Source organism: Xenopus laevis, chromosome 2S, assembly GCF_017654675.1.
Source record: "Xenopus laevis strain J_2021 chromosome 2S, Xenopus_laevis_v10.1, whole genome shotgun sequence".
NCBI classification, from domain to species: domain Eukaryota; kingdom Metazoa; phylum Chordata; class Amphibia; order Anura; family Pipidae; genus Xenopus; species Xenopus laevis.
In genome coordinates, this window is record NC_054374.1 from 27,884,819 (window position 1) to 27,905,027 (window position 20,209).

General features: G+C 42.2%; 1 protein-coding gene across 1 annotated transcript; it reads right to left on the reverse strand.

Moving 5' to 3' along the window:
• Positions 1–1,585: 1,585 nt before the first annotated feature.
• Positions 1,586–20,209, reverse strand: atp6v1a.S (ATPase H+ transporting V1 subunit A S homeolog). Its single transcript, XM_018248986.2, has 16 exons — positions 20,055–20,209; positions 13,348–13,418; positions 12,984–13,082; positions 12,064–12,192; positions 11,306–11,520; positions 10,836–10,973; positions 10,518–10,669; positions 9,225–9,387; positions 8,639–8,747; positions 8,411–8,533; positions 7,457–7,571; positions 6,608–6,671; positions 5,612–5,815; positions 4,121–4,215; positions 3,769–3,940; positions 1,586–3,521 (listed from the first exon to the last, which is right to left on the reverse strand). The coding sequence occupies exons 3-16, from the start codon at positions 13,063–13,065 to the stop codon at positions 3,429–3,431; spliced, it is 1,854 nt and encodes a 617-aa protein (XP_018104475.1). The 5' UTR covers positions 13,066–13,082; positions 13,348–13,418; positions 20,055–20,209; the 3' UTR covers positions 1,586–3,428.

A 20,209-nucleotide genomic window follows, 5' to 3' on the forward strand; every position in this document is an offset into this window, starting at 1 on the left:
GATACCGCACGGCGCTCATTTCGACTTTAATTACAGTAGCCAAGTCCTTGATACCTTTGTTTTGGAAATCGAAAGTAATCCCTACACTTAAAGACTGGGCACTTAAAGTAAACGAAATTTGCCGGTTTGAGCACTACAAATCAGAGACGTGTAATCCGAAATGCCACGAAAACTTGACACGGAAATGGTTCTATTGGCTCCAGTTTACTGAATCGCAGGAATACCGGACTCTTACTTCTTGATACGGCCACTGTATGCTTATCGCCTCCTTGGGACCCCTGGCATCCAATTGATATGTCACTGATATAGGATCACCATACTCAGTTAATATATAGTGCTTCCCACCCTATCCTTGCTGTGTTTACTTCTCCACCCACCGTTTTGCTACTATCTCCTGGATTGTAGATGTGCCCAACATAGTTTATTTTTCTGTGGTTTTTGTTATTTTCTTTCTTTTTCTCTTTATTTAGTAATTTCTTATTCGCAAAGTATGCCTACGTGTTATGTGATCTGACGGTGTCTTTTGCTAATTTTTGTCTTGATATGCCCCATGTTCAAGCACTGTATCTTATCTTATTCTTGAATTTTGGGCTTGCAGGATTCTCATGCTATTGTACTTTTGATATTTTGCGAAACACGTAAATAAAGAATTTATAAAAAAAAAAAAATAAAGCTTGCGGCTGAACTGCAACTCTCACTGTCCAACTGGCCGTACAAAGGCAAGGCCTTGGCTATAAAAACGCATTAAATTAAAATCTACATTAAGCGTTCTTGTTTCCCAGCCAAAAGAAATCCCAGCAGCCCCAGCTAGTTCTGCTTTGTAAGCAAGCCCTACATGTACTCTTCTATTTGTTATATCTGTACAAAATATATAATGTACCCCCTGCTGTAAATGATAAGGATATTAGAAGTCACTGAGGGGTTCTGTGACCATATAAAGGCACAAGGCTGCAAGCTGAGTTATACAGGGAACTCGGAGTATCACTCATGTATTATAAGGGATAATGTACCCCTACTGTAAATGATAAGGATATTAGAAGTCACTGAGGGAGTCTGTGACCATATAAAGGCACAAGGCTGCAGGCTGAGTTATACAGGGAACTCTGAGTATCACTCATGTATTATAAGGGATAATGTACACCCTACTGTAAATGATAAGGATATTAGAAGTCACTGAGGGGTTCTGTGACCACATAAAGGCACGAGGCTGCAGGCTGAGTTATACAGGGAACTCGGAGTATCACTCATGTATTATAAGGGATAATGTACACCCTACTGTAAATGATAAGGATATTAGAAGTCACTGAGGGGTTCTGTGACCACATAAAGGCACGAGGCTGCAGGCTGAGTTATACAGGGAACTCGGAGTATCACTCATGTATTATAAGGGATAATGTACCCCTACTGTAAATGATAAGGATATTAGAAGTCACTGAGGGAGTCTGTGACCATATAAAGGCACGAGGCTGCAGGCTGAGTTATACAATGAGTATCACTCATGAAATTAAATACTACGTGACTGCACTCCCTGTGGTAGTTCATTCTCTGTTTTGTTTGCAGAATGAATCAGCAAGGCAACACGGTATGAAATTTAAAGTCATATTTTATTCTCAAGAATGTAACAACTTTACACGTCAGGTCATGAAATCAAAGTGTGTTTCCTTGTTTTCCTTCAGTGCACACAGGCGAGGAAGAGAAGGAAAGATACAGTGAATAAAGGCGAAACACACAGGACAAGTAAAGGGAACAAGAAAAGGAATGAAGCACAAGCGCTGAGACTGGAGCCTGACTTAGCACAGTAAATAAATACACAAATTCATCTTCTATACATAGCTGCACAATTTTTCACACACTCCAAGGTTCTAAACATCTAAGTATTTTTTTTCTTTTTAAATTTCATCTTGAGAATTTTACAACACTTAGTACAGGGTGACAAAATGTATCAATAAGGGATGGGAAGGACATTACAGTGAATTTAATAGCAATAACTCAGAAGCACCGGAAATGCAGGCAGGCTACACAAGACAGAGATTCTGGGCTGCAGGGGGCAGAGGTCCTGGGCTGCAGGGGGCAGAGGTCCTGGGCTGCAGGGGGCAGAGGTCCTGGGCTGCAGGGGGCAGAGGTCCTGGGCTGCAGGGGGCAGAGGTCCTGGGCTGCACGGGGCAGAGGTCCTGAGCTGCACAGGGCAAGAATGGTTTAGGTTCTGCGCGCACATACCATGGCTCCCAAACTTTCTAATTTAGCAGTGAAAAGGCGATGGTCATACGGGCCCCAGCAAAGTACAGATGATTTTGGGCTTACAGTAGCCAGGAATAAAGCCACAAACACAATGCCCAAATGACTGAGGATCAATACCGCATGTTGGCAGAATAAAACATTAGCTGATCTATGCACAGTGCCATGAAACAGTTCCCTCTAGTGTTTTACTTTAATGTCAACACTCCTTCCACATTCCTTTCTATTCCTGCAGGGGATTTTCCAGGGGGCCAGAGCTAAGAGTGCAGGGAATGTTAACACTTTATAAGAAAAATACCTATTAGCTTTAACCCTTTCTTAAAAGCAAAAGCAAACATTTTCTGCCCAGAATATACATATACCTGTAGGCATTACTGCTGCACCCCAATTACAGTGGGCACAGGGTGCTACAGCAAACACAAGCCTATATTTTATTAGGTCCCAAGCAATAACTGATGAACAAAATGTACAGCGATATTCAGTTTTTCACTACTCCTAAACTACAGAGAGACTGAAAGAGAAAGATATGCTAAACTCAGTGCCGACCGAAACCTGTGGCAATATACAATAAATAAGCATATTTGCTGCTGCCGCATTATGTAGGTTTTCTACTTATATTGAAAATAGCTTTGTACAAGCTGGTGTATAAATGGGGGTGGTGGTTACTGAATACCAATGGACCCAGTCGAGCAAAAGGGTACAGTGAAGGGTTAGAAAGTGAATAAGGTTAAGCAGCACTGTAAATGTAGCTCAGTGATTCTCCCAGTGCCTTTGCTCAGTCACACACATGCATTATAGTTAGATCAATTGCACTGGAGGTTATTTACTGGGCCTACAGTGGAAGGATTGTTCCCTTTTTCTCACTGTACTGTATCACACGCTCTGCTACTCTTGCAAGGGGGCCATTTAATCCAAACACACTGTGTTGATTGGATACAGAATCTCTCTCTGATGTAACAGCAGCTGCTCAATACATCAGGCTTCACTAGAACATACAGCACATCAATGGGATTCACAGCTACACAGGGCAGCCAGGACACTGGAATGGAAAGTCTGCTTTTGTTAAGACCTACTAAAATATGGAATAAGGAACAATAGATCTCTTTTTGTAAATATAGAGAAGCCCCAGCAGGCACAAGGGCGGAAGGTCTGAGATGATGAAATGGCAGAAATGGAAAGACCAACAGCAGCTCTTAATCTTCCAAGCTCCGGAAGGCATTCTGCATGTCCTCCAATAGCTGGGCATAGTCAGCCTTGATCTTGGCTTCACCTTCCTTTACTGGGTCCTACAATATAAACAAACAGCAATGAATGTTACACACCCAGACAGGAGGATTAAGGGCAGGGTAATACATGGGCAGTCATGGCATGAACTCAAGGAGGGATGCGGTCATCAAAAAATACAGATCATTCATTTAAAAGGTAGTTTGTGATTGGTTACAAAGCAGATAGCTAAAATCCTTATTAAATCAGAAGCATAAAAAATATTCCATCATTTTGTATGAAGTGTATCCTTTTGCTCACAATACTGACCTTAAATTTCATGGAGGTCAGTCTGTAGAGGATCTCTCCCATGTGTTCCCTGATGATAGACCACGTGATCTTGTTATCACTCTGAGCGGTGGTGTCCACAGCACGACGAGCCATGTCATAGAAGGCGATCATGTTGTACAGCATCCCCACAGTTTTGTAGAATGGACAAAACCTGACAGAGAAGAGGACAAACACCCGGGTCACTAAAACAGAATTGCCAGGTTGATGTTTTATAGTGAGGTTTTGATTTGACAGGGCCTCATGTACTCTTCTTGCACCTTGTTGGCGGTTTGTATGTTGTTTAAAGAATAAATGAAGTAAGCGTAGTTATAAAGAATCCAGTGCCACTGACCTGTCATATGGGGTGTATCCATTCTGCTGCAAGAAATCATCCTTAATGAGCTTGGCCACTTCCAGTGTAATTTTATCAGACTCTGCCAAGGATGCCTGAAAAGTAACAGCCGGTATTATACTGGGAGCATGAAAGCTTCCATTTTCTGTACACATGCTCTAATCAAGTGCCAAACAGACCCTACTGATCACCGAAACAGGTCTCAGAAACACTAGCCTCTTCAGGAGTCATGAGATTCCTGAAGAAGGCCTGCAAACAGGGGCCGAAACGTTGAATAAACGTTTTCTTTTTTCATCATCATAAAAAGACCTGTGAGTGTGGTTATTGGCTGTGAATATGTATGTGCTCCTTCACAAAGGCCCTAAGGTGGGCCGAAACGTTGGACACGCAAATTGAACACAATAAAATGTGAATTTATTCATCAGAACAACTTGGAGTGCGGTTCTTTGTGGAATTCTATATATACATACAGTATATATATATTTTTTTTTTCAGGTGGATGGCACACCGCTTCAATTCACTTCAATTCAATTCCAGGTGCACGGTAAAATTACATACAGCATTTAAAAAGACCAGCAACTCCAGGATTTTAGTGCAAAGCAAAAAATCTTGTATTTATGTAAGCTTATACAGCCAGTGTGATGTTTCGGTCCACTCTGGGACCTATGGGACCATTGACACGAAATTGACGGCAGATGTTTGTATTAAGTCCATAAATGAAGTTCTGTGTTATAAAGAGGAATGACACAGGGAATAAGTATTGAACACATGAAGAAAAGGAGGTGCAAAAAGGCCTGGAAAACCAAGAAACCTGCTGAAATGTGTCTGAAAGCAAAATCCTCTGCAAATGAATATCAGCTGGTGTAATTGATGGCCTATAAAAAGGTTTCTCATTACCAACGTATCACACAAGAAGCATTTCATGATGGGGGAAAGCAAAAAGCTCTCTCAAGGCCTTCACAAACTTATTGTTGCAGAATTATCATTACTGAGAAAAACGTTAATGTGTTCAATACCTATTGTCCCCGATATAAGACTGATTAGTAATGGCTGAATAGTAATGAATGTAGATTCACTTTACATGCCAGCTTAACTGCCAGTGCATTCAGCATCAGAATTGTAGCATAGGATCTATGACCTCAATTTCTTCTAATGACTTGATGATTTCCTCTGACCCCTAAGCTATGCCCAGAACACATTGAGCATGTGCATGTGCACTCAAAATATGACCTAACATGATCCAAGATAGGAAGCTGCTGTTTGGAACACTACTATAACAGCAGGGCAGCTAACAGTTGTTATTCAATAAGTTTCAGGTTAAATTATACTGTAAATAACGTAGCCCAGAGTTGTGCCTTCTGAACATTTGCTTTATGAAATTCCTGAAGTCATCGCTATACTGGCCATTTACATACTACATACCAATTGTGGGATTCTGAATACCAGTAATAATCATGGACACCCTGTCTGACTACACCAGCAGAATCTCACCTTTCCCACCAGCTGTACAATTTCTGCCAAATCCTCTTCCTCCTGCAGGATCTCTTTGGCCTTGGTCCTGAGTGGCACAAACTCAGGAAAGTGTTTATCGTAGTATTCATCCAAAGCTCGTGTGTACTTGCTGTAGCTGATCAGCCAATTAACAGAGGGGAAGTGCTTCCTCTGGGCCAGCTTCTTGTCCAGCCCCCAAAATACCTGTGCATGGAGACAAATAAGAATTTTGGCCATTGTACAAAATACCCTGTTCACAATATATCAGCTCCCTCAGATATGTATACAGGTATGGGGGCCTATTATCCAGAATGCTCAGGATCTAGGGTTTTCCCTAATTTGGATCTTCATACTAAAAAATCATGTAAACATTAAATAAACCCAGTAGACTTGTTTTGCTTCCAATAAGGATTAATAATATCTTAGCTGGGATCAAGTACAAGGTACTATTTAATTATTATAGAGAAAAATTAAACCATTTTTCAAAATTTGGATTCGTTAGATAAAATGGAGTCTATGGGAGACAGCCATTCCGTAATTCAGAGCTTTCTGGATAATGGGTTTCAGATAACAGATCCCATACCTGTATATACAAATACAGAGAGGGAAATGTCCCATGTACCCGTAACCCAACAAATCATAACTTTACACTGTACTGTTAAAGGGAATCTTTACGGTAGCTTCCACTGATATGTACAATAATAACAAAAATACAAATATGATAATAATGATGATGATAATATTAATAATAATAATGATGATAATTATTAGGAGAGCAAACATTCTATACTGGCTACATTATTAAAGATGAATCCCTTCCTTTTATGTTATTTTTTTGTACATGCTTTCTGTAAACGAGAAATTCAGAAAGAGTGTATTACAGTATCTGTAACGAAAATAAAAATTCTAATAAAAACATATATTAAAAAAAAGATAGAATCCCTGTATAAGGAAATCTGTGCCTGTCAATTGCAAGTGATTTGGGGTGCAGATTACCTGAACGATGCCCAAAGTCGCTGATGTGACAGGGTCAGAGAAATCCCCACCGGGAGGAGAAACACTAAAGGGAAAAGCATAAGAGGCAGAATATGAACCTGATCCTCTAGCACATTATGCTTGGCAGTAAGACTCCTTTCCCATAGCCAGAGTGCAAATTACAGACAGATGTCTCCCACAGAGCAGCCTTCACGGGTCATTATAGAAGGCACAGAACAAAGCTTATTTGGCATTAATAATAACAGGCACGTTCCTTTGCACACATCCATGGTCCCTGCATAGCAACCAAACATTTACCAGCCACTGGATCTGGTCAACAAAATGTAAGGACATCTTAAAAGGCAGATGTAATGTCCCTGGCTATGGTGCTGTGCAGACAGGCCCTCAGGCGTGGGATGTGGGAAATGGCTCTTTACCCAAAGCACAACTGGAATCCTACTCACTATCCTGGTATTTTAGCAGCCCTTAATAAAAATCTACTGAACAATCTGTATTTATGTTTTGAGGAAAGATGCCAATGGTAACGGCACATGGGATGATTAAGAGCATTTTGTTGCCCTAGTGTTTTCCAGCTCAGCAGGTGGGCAACAAATTGATTGGAATCACCCCCATTAATTCCTACGGGAAGTGACTAGTGCATGAGTGCACTGAAAGTAAGGTGATTGTGGAGTGTCTATAATCCTGATCAATACTGGTTTATATTTACAGTTTTACACCCAAACTTATACAGTCATACAATGATCCTATTTCTTAAGCTGTCCCTTTGCACAATGATTTGGCTACCAATTTCGCATGCACCCCTGCAGTAAGGGCACCAGCACCAATGAGAAGGCCATCCATGACACTTACGCCCCAACAATGCTGACACTCCCTTCCCTTTCAGGGTTCCCCAGACATTTTACTCGTCCAGCACGCTCATAGAAAGAGGCCAGGCGGGCTCCTAGGTAGGCAGGATAGCCGCTGTCTGTATAGGGATAGAGCACAGGAACATCATGAACAGGACTCACACAGAATGGATGCTCAATGGGATAATCACACCAAACAGATTATAAGGTTGCTTTTCTTTATTTCATTTGAAGGGATTTTGTCATGATTTTTATGATGTAGTTTTATTTCTAAATTACACTGTTTACACTGCAAATAATTCACTCTACCATATAAAATTGAATTCCTGAACCAGCAAGTGTATTTTTTTTAGTTGTAGCGATTTCAGGACATTTTGCCTCGTCATGTGCTTTCAGAAAGAGCCAGTGCTACACTATGGAACTGCTTTCTGGCAGGCTGTTTCTCCAACTCAATGTAACTGAATGTGTCTCAATGGGACATGGATTTTACTATTGAGTGCTGTTCTTAGATCTAACAGGCAGCTGTTATCTTGGGTAAGGGAGCTGCTATCTGGTTACCTTCCCATTTTACTGCTGATGGGCTGCTGGGGGGGAAAGGAAGGGGTGATATCACTCCAACTTGCAGTGCAGCAGTAAAGAGTGACTGAAGTTTATCAGAGCACAAGTCACATGACTGGGGGCAGCTGGGAAACTGACACTATGTCTGGCCCCATGTCAGATTTCACAATTAAATATAAAAAAATATGTTTGCTCCATTGAGAAATGGATTTCAGTGCAGAATTCTGCTGGAGCAGCTCTATTAACGGATGCGTTTTGGAAAAAAAAATTTTCCCATGACAGTATCCCTTTAAGCATCAGTTTCCTTTAACACAGTCAGTAGCAGAACATCAACAAGTTGTGTCCATCTGCTAAGAAATTCAATTACCATCTCATTGTCACAAGACCATTTAATACTCACCAGCGGGCATTTCAGCCAGACGCCCTGAGATTTCTCTGAGAGCCTCTGCCCATCGAGATGTGGAATCTGCCATCATACTGACGTGGTAACCCATGTCTCGGAAATACTCTGACAAGGTGATCCCTGGAACATAAGCAAGTGGCAAGTGATTATGAAATCCCAGAATACCTCATAACAAGGTACAGCCAAATACTTATAGCATGCAGCCAGCTAGCTGGCCATGTGTACCTGTATATATAGAGGCCTCTCTGGCTGCCACAGGCATGTTGGAGGTGTTGGCTACGAGCGCCGTTCTTTTCATAATACTCTCCACTTTTCCATCCACTTCCATTGTCAGCTGCAATACAAACAGAAAAGCGTCTCAGTGGGAGAAAATATCCCTTTCCTAGAACTCGATGAAAACAAATGCAGACAAAACAGTATTAGATCACAAAGGCAATAAAACATAAGGAAACAGGGTTTCCCCAACTCTGCCAAGACAGCCAGCTGCTCAAAATACATCATGAATTCTAACACCTCCCCTCTAGGCTTTTATATGGGGCCATGGAAAGTGCAATGTTATGCTGGGACAGAGTCCTTGTGCTGGGGTCAAAGTTATAACAGTTGCTAATCTCAAGATAAATCTGTAGAAAAAGATGTGGAGGCCATGCAGACTAGGAACAGGACTGGGCATTTGGTTGAAGTCTTTTTAATAGAGGAAATTATTATATAGGTTACAAGGTTTCAGGCATATATTAAACAATTACCAATTCTCTATATATTTTCATACTCCTAACACAATTATACGGACAGTGTGTCTCAGGCCTGCACTGACCTCAGGAAAATCCCTCAGTACTTCAGACATCTCATTTCCTCTCTCCCCACATCCTACATAGATGATAACGTCGCTGTTGGAATATTTGGATAGGGACTGGGAAATGACAGTTTTACCGCAGCCGAAGGCCCCTGGGATTGCAGTGGTTCCTCCTTGTACACACCTGGGTATGAGTAAAACCAGAAAGAGAGAGAATTGTGAGACTGAACAGATACAACTGGTACATGGATTCAATGTAGTGGACTTTGTATTGTATCTAATACATAAAACTATGTGGTTTTGCAGAATGTAACCTTGTCTGGTTCTATATGGAGATCCATGCTGGTGCCATCTTCAGTGCTGGGGGTAAAAAGTAATGCTTTTAATAACTGTTGTTCCTTACAAGTTTGCAGCTCCCCCCGCTGAATAGGATTTTACTGCAATGTGTTATATTCCAAAAACCCAGGATTCCCCTGGAATATTGTAGAATTAGCAAAGTAGGAATTTATATAGTTCAGATAAAGTTAAATCATATAGAAAATATGATCCCACAGCATGTCACTGCAAGAGGGAGGGATCACCTAATAGTAGGTGGGATGATACTAAGCAGAGTGGACACCTACACAGAGTTATAGTGAATCTGACAATAATAATCAATAACAACTATACCACTGGAACATACACATTGTGACCCCCTGTGCCCTTCTAGAATTGCTGGAAACAGCTCTGGGGGAGATTTCAGGGCTTTCTAAGGAGTCACAGAACAAACTAAACACTGTAGTAAGACCTTGGCAGGCTTGGGGGAATAATAAATTTGGCCGGGTTTAACAGCAAAGCCTAGACAGTGTATCCAGCCCCAGAGATTTATATTGAGGAAAGGGGAACAGGGCCTCACAGAGTAGCAGATGTATGGAGAAGGGAGTGCAATAACTTTTCATAAGCCGGCATTTGGCATGGGAAATCTGGGAGAGTGTGTGTATAGTAAGTGATAATGGCAACAGTGTCAGTGCTTTGCAAATTCTAGTAATATAAAACTATTGGGGATGCTGGGAGTTGCACTTCAACAACATCTGCTGTGCTGCAAGCCAAATAATCCAGATTTATATATAAAAAAAAAAGATGAGTTATAAGCCATCTTTTATATAAAAGCTCTGGTGGGTATGTAGCAAGACCTGCACATCACAGTTCAGCTAATAGAGGGTTACATATACAGTATAGAACCTTCCAGAAGCTCTAATATCTATATCCATGAGGGTTTTATTTAAGCTGCAGTGGAAACATTTTGCTTGTTACCCCCACAGTGGTGCAACTCACGGGAATAGAGCGTCGAGCACTCTTTGTCCAGTCAGCAATGGATGATTTGCGGGCAGCTTTTCTGTGACTGGACGTATAGATCTCACAGGCCACAGCTGCACCATAGTGAACTTGTCCTTCACTCCTTCAAACTCCAGCTCCAGCACCACATCCTGGAACAGAAGGCAAATCAGGATATGTTCAGTAAAGAGAAAAACCCACACATATAGGCACCCAGCTATACACACAAATTCAGACACAAACTCTCCCACTACTGGATGTACATACACAGCTACGCAGAATGCGAAGTATGTGGCCTTTGTAGAACAATCTCCTTACCGATGTGTCATAGTGTCCAGGGGGTGCGATGTATGTGACTGTGCCACGATTGCGAGGAGGCAGCATGATTTTATGTCTAATGAGGGAATTCTCCATCACCATACCATAAATATCCCCACCAGTAACGTGACTGCCAACCTGTGGGGAACACGCAGAAAAAAGAAAAGGCACAATAACATTAGCATTGTTTTACATGTAATATTCTGCAAGGATTACAGCCCAATGGATCATATTATACTCTTAAATAAGTCCTGACTGTTATCCCATACAATGCCATTAGATGTGTACCAAGATCTCTCTTAAACAAATTTTGAACAGTCTATTAAAGAGACTCCACTACAATATTACTAAATTCTGATCTGCATTACTTGTAGGAACCTGCACCCTTTGAGCTGTTGCTTAACTGGAAGTTGTCTTTCAACCAGCTGAAGAGTGCAGAACAATATCCCAAGACCCAGATATTCGCTCACCCGGATACTTTTGGAAGGGTTGAACTCCCACTTGATGTCTTTGCTCAGCGCGGACACGTTGATACCTCTGGGGATATAGATACTTTGGGTGCTGTCACTGATGTCTTTCAGGGGCCTCTGAATACCATCAAAAATGGAGCCCATGATTCCCGGACCGAGCTCCACAGATAAGGGCTTTCCGGTACGGAGCACAGGGTCTCCGACACATACCCCAGCTTGGTGAGGCACATTAGGGAAAACAAACCCCATTGCAGTCTCTTTCACTCCAGTACTAAACCATTGTTTCTTGTTATGCATCTCTGAATACAGACTCCTGTTTAATGCTTATACAAGATCATAAAGAACTATTATTTATTATTAATGGCTCCAAATACTGTACAAACATTTCCTGGTTTTGTTTGCTCTTTTTCATGTCTTGGTAAGCTTTCCTTTTGCTCTTACTCTGACAGATTGATCAGTGGCAGGTAACTGCAGCCAGCAGTGCTGTATTGTGCCTTTCAGATAAAGGGTGACTGATCTTACCATGTGTCTGGAAGGCTAATATGCAGATACTCACTGTACAAAATTGGGGTGATGCCAGAAAGGAAGCCAAGACTAGATTACCACAATACTGTCCCCACCCCATGCAATGACAAAAAAAGACAATATAAATGTGTCTGCCTTACCTCTCCCCATACAAAAGCATTCATATTTCTCTTCTAAACAAACAAACTTCCACTTCCATTTTCTCTACCTTCCAATATCAGGGTAAAGGATACAGGTCTCCTCATATACTTGGATAGTGGCCATGTCTCCTTCTAAACGAATGATCTCCCCCACCAGCTCGCTGTGCCCCACACGGACCAGCTCGTACATGGCTGCTCCCGCCATGTTGGAAGCGGTGACCACTAAAAAAAAGGAACATTTCCAGTTAGCAGCCTACAATATTCACAAGGATTGAAGTACACAACAGCAAAAGGTGCAGCACTGCCTGTCTGAGAATATTTATGTTGGCAAAGCTTTATGGTATCTTTCTTTTTATAAGCAAAATTTGGGACTGTTCCTGCTGAATAGTGCTTAGTACAGGGGAATACCTATGCTGCCATAGTTTTATGGGATCTCTCCGTATAGGCTATGAGCAAACTTAAGGGACTGTTCCTGCTGAATTGTACTTAGTACAGATGAATACCTATGCTGCCATAGATTTATGGGATCTCTCTGTACAGGCTATGAGCAAACTTAGGGGGCTGTTCCTGCTGAATTGTACTTAGTACAGATGAATACCTATGCTGCCATAGATTTATGGGATCTCTCTGTACAGGTTATGAGCAAACTTAGGGGGCTGTTCCTGCTGAATTGTACTTAGTACAGATTAATACCTATGCTGCCATAGATTTATGGGATCTCTCTGTACAGGCTATGAGCAAACTTAGGGGGCTGTTCCTGCTGAATTGTACTTAGTACAAGAAATACCTATGCTGCCATGGTTTTATGGGATCTCTCTGTACAGTCTATGAGCAAACTTAGGGGGCAGTTCCTGCTGAATTGTGCTTAGTACAGGGGAATACCTATGCTGTTATAGCTTTATGGGATCTCTCTGTACAGGCTATGCCTGTACAATTCCATAACGATCTATCTGACCGAACCTGCAACATACCAACCACATTTACAGAACTACTGAAGTTGAACAGATAATTACCAGGCCCTGAGACGCCATGAACGTAGCCAAACTGGCTCTCCCTCTCCTCGTCGCGGATCTTTGGCAGTTTGGAAAAATCCATCTTGTCAGATGCCCAGTCTGTAAGAACGAAATGAGGATGTGTTTTATTAGCATGAAAAGCGACTTTGATTACAAAGCAGTCATCTAGAACCGGGATGGGCAATGGTTCCATGTAGCTGTAGCCCACACCTGTAAATAGGAAGAAACAGAAGTTCTGCAACAGTTCTACCAAACCAAAAGCAAAAGAAAAACCTTTAGCAGTATTGGCCAAAGAATGGACTATTTGGTTTGTGAATATACCAGCGATACTGGCAGTGATACAAGCTGGTTGAGGAAGCCATACCTCTGGTACAGTCAGTGCTTTGCTGATGCGAGGAGCTTGGATCTCAGTGCTGGGGAAATCCGGGCTGTAACCTGCCAGAGAAAGGAATATGCCCATTACTCCAGTGTGTGGCCGACCCGAAAGCAGTGTGTTCAGATGTACAGCAAGTGCCTCGGGCACTCTATTCACTTTCATCTATTAGGGGGAAAACCGGTTTGACCTGCCCCAACCTCAGTTTATACTAGAGGGCAATACAAACCACTGCATGTTAGGCCTATCTTGTTGCCACTGCTCGGATACTCTAACACCCGATGTATTTGCCCAACAGGTACTCTTACCCCCACCCTTGCGGTCAGTCCATGACATATTCACCTCGGGGGCCAGAACCCCTACAAAGTGAAAGTAAAAATGAGGCTAACTTACTAATAATTAAAGGGCCCCAATGCAGGTTTCTATTGCAACCAGTTAGATCTTTGCTTTCAGTTTCTAACATGTAGCAGCCTCATTAAATGATTGTTGATAAATAAATAAATTGGTAAATATGGCAGCCGCAGTGGTGCACTTTAACACCTATGTCACATACAATTTTTGCCTGGTGCAATTTTTTTTTCTTAATAAAAAAAACAAAATATACAAAATAATTTACAATGAGAGAGGAAAAAAAAAAAGAGAGGGAGGAAAGGAAGGTGGATGAAGCAAGGGTACCAATTCAATCACGGCAAGGTAGAAATGAAGTCATGTGCAATCAAATATTTTGCAGATCTAGCCAGGTTCTTAATGTCCTTACACCTAGACAGACTCAGTGTGACACCAGTTTGTAAAGGAAAATGCTTGATCAGAGCCTGTAAATGGAAACCTCATGATTCCCTGTTCCTCGTACAATGTGTTTGATGGAAATACAGGGGAGTATGTAGGCAGGAGGCACTAGTAAAGCTAGGGGACCCCCTGCCCCTGGTTTAGTCTCCCTTTGTATAGCAGAAGATGCTTTATTTTCATGCCTCGGTTTGTCTTATTGGTGCTTACACAATATGGATTTCCAGCACGGATAAACTAATGCCAATGACACTCACATGCTCAGTGGGCTCTGAGCAGCTGTTGAGAAGCAAAGCTTAGGGGTCGTCACTAATTATCCAGCAGAAAATGAGGTTGGCCTGTAATATAAGCTGATGCTACAGGGCTGATTATTAGATTCTGATGCTAATTGCACTGGTTTCTGTGCTGCCATGTAGTAATTATCTGTATTAATTACTAATCAGCCTTATATTGTGACATTTCTATTCTATGTGTACTGTATATTGTGAGTGGGTCCCTAAGCTCAGTAAGTGACAGCAGCACAGAGCATGTGCAGTGAATCAGCAGGAAAGAAGATGGGGAGCTACTGGGGCTTCTTTGAAAACACAGATCTTTGCTGCTTTTGTTGACTTGGGCTGGTACAGAAGCCCAAAACATAATGTACAACATTTCTAGCCTACTTCTTTAGTTTTACTTTCATTGTCCTTTAATACACTTGTTGCCTGCTTGTCTCTCCCCGAGGAAGGCGCTGTATTGTTGTGAGATTTACAAATGAATTTTAATTAACTTTTAGTATGATGTATAGAGTAATAATCAAGACAATTTGGAATTGGTTCTCATTTTCTATCATTTGCACTTTTTGAGTCGGCAATTTCAGCAACCTGGTTGCTAGGCTCCAATGTACCCTAACAACCATGTACTGATTTTTAAAAAGAGCCTGAACCATAAATAGTAGAGGGTCTGAAAAGCAAAAGGAGTAACAAAAGGTAACAATAACATTAGAAGTAGGGATGCACCGAATCCGGGATTCGGCCGAATCCTTCTGCCAGGCCGAACCAAATCCGAATCCTAATTCGCATATGCAAGGGGCGGGAGGGAAATTGCGTGACTTTTTGTAACAAAAAGGAAGTAAAAAGTTTTTCCGATTCCCACCCCTAATTTGCATATGCAAATTAGGATTTGGTTCGGTATTCGGCCAAATCTTTCGCAAAGGATTCGGGGGTTCGGCCGAATCCGAAATAGTGGATTCGGTGCATCCCTAATTAAAAGTCTTACAGAGCATTTGTTTTTTTTAGATGGGGTCAGTGACCCCCATTTGAAAAGTGCGAGAAGGAAAATACAAATAATATGAAGTCCAATTGAAAAGTTGCTTATAATTAGGCATTTTATAACATTCTAAAAGTTAACTTAAAGGTGAACCACCCCTTTAAAGAATTAATTCCTGGGGTGAGCAGTTGCTGAGCAGTTGCTGGTCTGGCAGGATGTTGGCAACAGATCTGTCTGTGTATGGGGCTCAAAGGGATTGAGAGAACAACAAGATTCTGCCCTGTGGCTGAAATCACTGATCAAATCATCTGATTGGTCGGATATTGTTTGGGCTGGAAGGAAGAACTGGCAGAGACAGTAAGGATGCCAGTCGTGTTCCACTGGCACAAATACCCCGTGGGCAAAGATCTCCTTGTATATTAAACGTGTGACAAGGCAGGGAGAGCCTGAAAGATTCACACACATTCAGCTATGTGCCCAGCTGATACCAGCACTATTTGGATATATACACTGGCATTAGCATTGCTTTGTTACTCCATCTTATCTACCCAGACACATGAGCGGACACTTCACACAGCCCTATTGTAGCATTTATATAAAAGCTTGTTCATTACATATGCACGGCCAGAGCTAATTCATTTCTGCTTGAGATCAGGCAGAAATGTACAGAGAGAAGCCAGGCGCTGGCACAACCGCACTCTCCTGCCTCCTGATTTGGTGACTCACCGAGTTTCCAGCAGCATCACACACAGAAGCTGGAAATCACTGGAGCGAGACTATGTCCCCAAAAACACTGTGCGGCAGCTCGGCACTAGATCATCAATCCAATAACCCCCACTCCTTTCTATGTAGTTACCATGAGCTCCCAGCACCAAGGGCCTGGTTGGGGAAAGTGGGTACAGCATTGCCACACTATACCGTGTTTGGGTAAGAAACAGACAACTGTCCTGTCCCTGGTGTATTTAACTGCCACGTCCCTGGGTATTTAACTGCTCCGTCCCTGGGTATTTAACTGCTCCGTCCCTGGGTATTTAACTGCCAGGTCCCTGGGTATTTAACTACCCTGTCCCTGGGTATTGAATTGCCCTGTCAACGGGTAAGGCACTGCCCAAATTGACACAGCCCTGTTGTCTTGTTGCTGGGTACAGCACTTTTACAAACTACCCACTACCTGGTTACAGAATTGCCCTACCTCACTGCTAACACTGTTAATGCACATGCCTGCCCCAATTGTTTGCACCCCCCTCCTCTGCAACCCAAGGTTGTTATAGAATGCTCCTAATTTTACATTCAGTTCTTAGTCAAACCACCCTTCCACTTATTCCATCTGTATTCTGGGAAGTGCCAGTAACACCATAAATCCAATATGACCACAGAACTATTGGGCAATTTAGTCTCTCCTTCCTCTTTCAGTACCACATGGACTATAGACTGTATGTGTGATAAGATTATTACTTGCCCAGCTATAGAAAATAATGCCCCCAAATTCAATGATAAGGATATTAGAAGTCACTAAGGGGTTCTGTGACCATATAAAGGCACAAGGCTGCAGGCTGAGTTATACAGGGAACTCCGAGTATCACTCATGTATTATAAGGGAAAATGTACCCCCTACTGTAAATGATAAGGATATTAGAAGTCACTAAGGGGTTCTGTGACCACATAAAGGCACAAGGCTGCAGGCTGAGTTATACAGGGAACTCCGAGTATCACTCATGTATTATAAGGGATAATGTTAGAATTGATAGAATAGTTACTAATACTCCAGAGATGCTGCTGAAAAATGTATCAACTAAATGTGGCAAAATTATAACAATTTAGAGTCTGCGCCTGAATTACTGAGCTGCCAGACTCAAACATTCAACTTTAAACTTAGATTTTGGAAAAACAGTTAAAAATTAATAATGGAAAGTAATTGAAAAAAGTCTTTATCTCTGGGGAACAATCTAAAAACAACTGTATTGAAAAAAAGTGTTTGGAAGGCAAACATCCCCTTTAAATGGCCAACTTTAACTTACTCCTATGGATAAATATGATTCTAGCAATCCCATAGGAATGAATAGAAAGTGGGGGGGAGTTTTTGAGAAATCTCACATTATCCATTAGTTTGGCCCCATTAAATAAGAAACAATTGTGTTCTGTTTTATGACACACAATAAGAAATGCTGTGTATGATTTCAGCACAAACCAAAAGAAATGACTTGGGGGGGGCACAATGAAAATCCCCCCTGGGCCCCATCACATGATAAGAAAAGACTATTCATCTCAGAGTACCTTGTGGTTTTGCTCCAGTGAAATCCAGTTGCAACAAATACTCCTTCCCCTTCCTGAGAGACAGACGGTCACTTACATAACCTGTGCCTTTGCAACTACAACTCCCAGCCCATCCTGCCCTACTTGCCTGTCCTTTCTTACAACCACAAGTATTAGCCTGGGCCACCCCCATGTCAATGCAAAGTATATGTGGAACCCCAGACTGCTGGGTTCCTTGGTTCAATTCCAGCCAGGGGAGTGTTTGACTGTAATAGGGCCCCTAGTGTAAGCACACAAACTCTCTGCATTCAAGTGAAACAGGATCAGTGCATTTACCTACAGTGTGTTGGTGAGTCACAAGTAGAGTTGCCACCTTTTCTGGAAAAAAATACCGGCCTTCCTATATATTTATCTTTTTCGCCTATTAATAACATTGGGATCATCCATCATTTTTACCGGCCTGGCCTGACTGCCCCCAGCACCCTGCTCTGCACACGGAGGATCCCAAAGAATTATAATTCTAATCCAATGCCCAGTATCCATTCACTACACACTAGCTGCTTCCAATACTTATGGCCTTTACAGTAAGATCCTGTAGATCTTTTAAAGGTGGTTATTCACCTTGGAGTAAACTTTTAGTATGATGTAGAGAGGGATATTCTGAGGCAATTTGCAATTGGTTTTCATTTTTTATTATTTGCGTTTTTTGAGTTATTTAGCTTTTTATTAATCAGTTCTCCAGTTTGTAATTTCAGCAGTGTGTTTGCTATGTTACATATTACCCTAGCAACCATGCACTGATTTGAATAAGAGACTACAATATGAATAGGGAGAGGCCTGAATTGAAAGATGAGTAATAAAAAAGAATAATTAACTATAAATATATAGCCTTACAGAGTATTTTTTTTTTTTTAAGATGGGGTCGGTGACTGCCATTTGAAAGCTGGAAAGTCAGAAGAAGACAAATTAAAAAACTATATAAAAAAATAAAAAATGAAGGCCAATTGAAAAGTTGCTTAGAATTGGCCAGTCTATAACATACTAAAAGTTTACTTAAAAGTGAACAATCCCTTTAATGAAATAATTTACTTCTCCATAGCTCAGAAGACACTAAAAGATGGGTGCTGGGGATACCTAAGGAAGGTTCACACTTCACAGCAGTGCATGGGAGGCAGGTCAGTTAAAGGAACTAGGAGGAGGGTTAATCTTTTTTGCTATCCTAGATATTCCTAGAAACGCAGCCAGTGGGGTTGAACACTTATTCGCAGCCATAGAGAACAATGATGGCAAATGAATACTGTATGAGCTAAGTGGGGGCTCAGACCTAAAAAGTTTGAATGCAGCAGCTTAAAAGAAAAAAAAAAAAGAAGAAGAAGAAACTACCATTGGCCACAGAAGAGGAACCGCCATTAACACCCCCCCCCAATATATTTATCATTTTTCCCTATTAATAACATTGGGATCAACCATAGTTTTTACCGGCCAGGTGGCAACCATATGTGTGAGACAAAGCCCCCTCCTGCCCATACACCATCTCCATAGCACAGCTCTAATTGGTTGAAAGTAGCTCAACCAATGGTCCTACAGCTGTTGTTGAACTGTAGTTCCCCTGTGGTTACTGGTGGGTCTGGAAATTCAACTTGGCTGTAAGTTGTTAAACATTGATATAAAGCTCTTCTGTGGTCCTGTCCTACCGCTCCGTCTCGTACCCCAGTCTCCGTCTCGTACCCCAGTCTCCATCATGCCCTTCTGATGCCATAATAACCTCCTGATTTCATTGTGCCCTCCTGATACCATGTTACCTTCTTTATCCCTACAGCAGCTGCCCTGCAAAGTCCCAGCCTTCAGCACAGATGGCATTTAGTCATCACAACGCTGGTGCCATAACAAATAATGGCTCAACCCCCCCATAAACACAAGCCAAATGTTCTCAAGAGCCATCACCTTGTATTTATACTGGGAGTGTACCACTACTGTGCTGTGCCAACCTGAGACTCCCTACATGCGTTCAACTAAAACTCCCAGCATCCCTAACACCATATTTGTCATTTGATTAAAAGACCCAACCACTGACTGCTCAGTATTCGCTGGGAAAGCTGAGGGAGCTTGTGAGGAAAGAAACCCAGGGGCCCCATTTAATAAATAGCTACAGGGGCCCAATAACTGCTGGAGGTCAGGGAGCTCATTGATTGGGTAAAGTCAGGGGCCCCACAGACTGGAGGGCAGGCACCTAGTCCCTGGCTCATTCATTGGGTTTCCGCACAGTCTCTGGCCCAGTTCAGCTCACATTCCCCTCAGAATGTACAAGCCTACCCTCCTCTGCCCCCCACAACGGACAATACAATGAATGAAAGAGAGCGGCGCCAGGGGGGAAGAACACGGCTAGGCAAGAACATTGGGATCCCTGTTCGGCCTACCTGCAGTGCAGGGTCACCGCTGCTCCGTGTGACAGGTCCGGCGCAGGGAAGCTTCACCTCCTACTGCAGATGCACCGTCTGTCACTGGTCAGCTGACTCCGACCCCCCGCGCCTGCGCCAAGAATCGCGAGAAGCATACTTCCGGCCCGCCATAT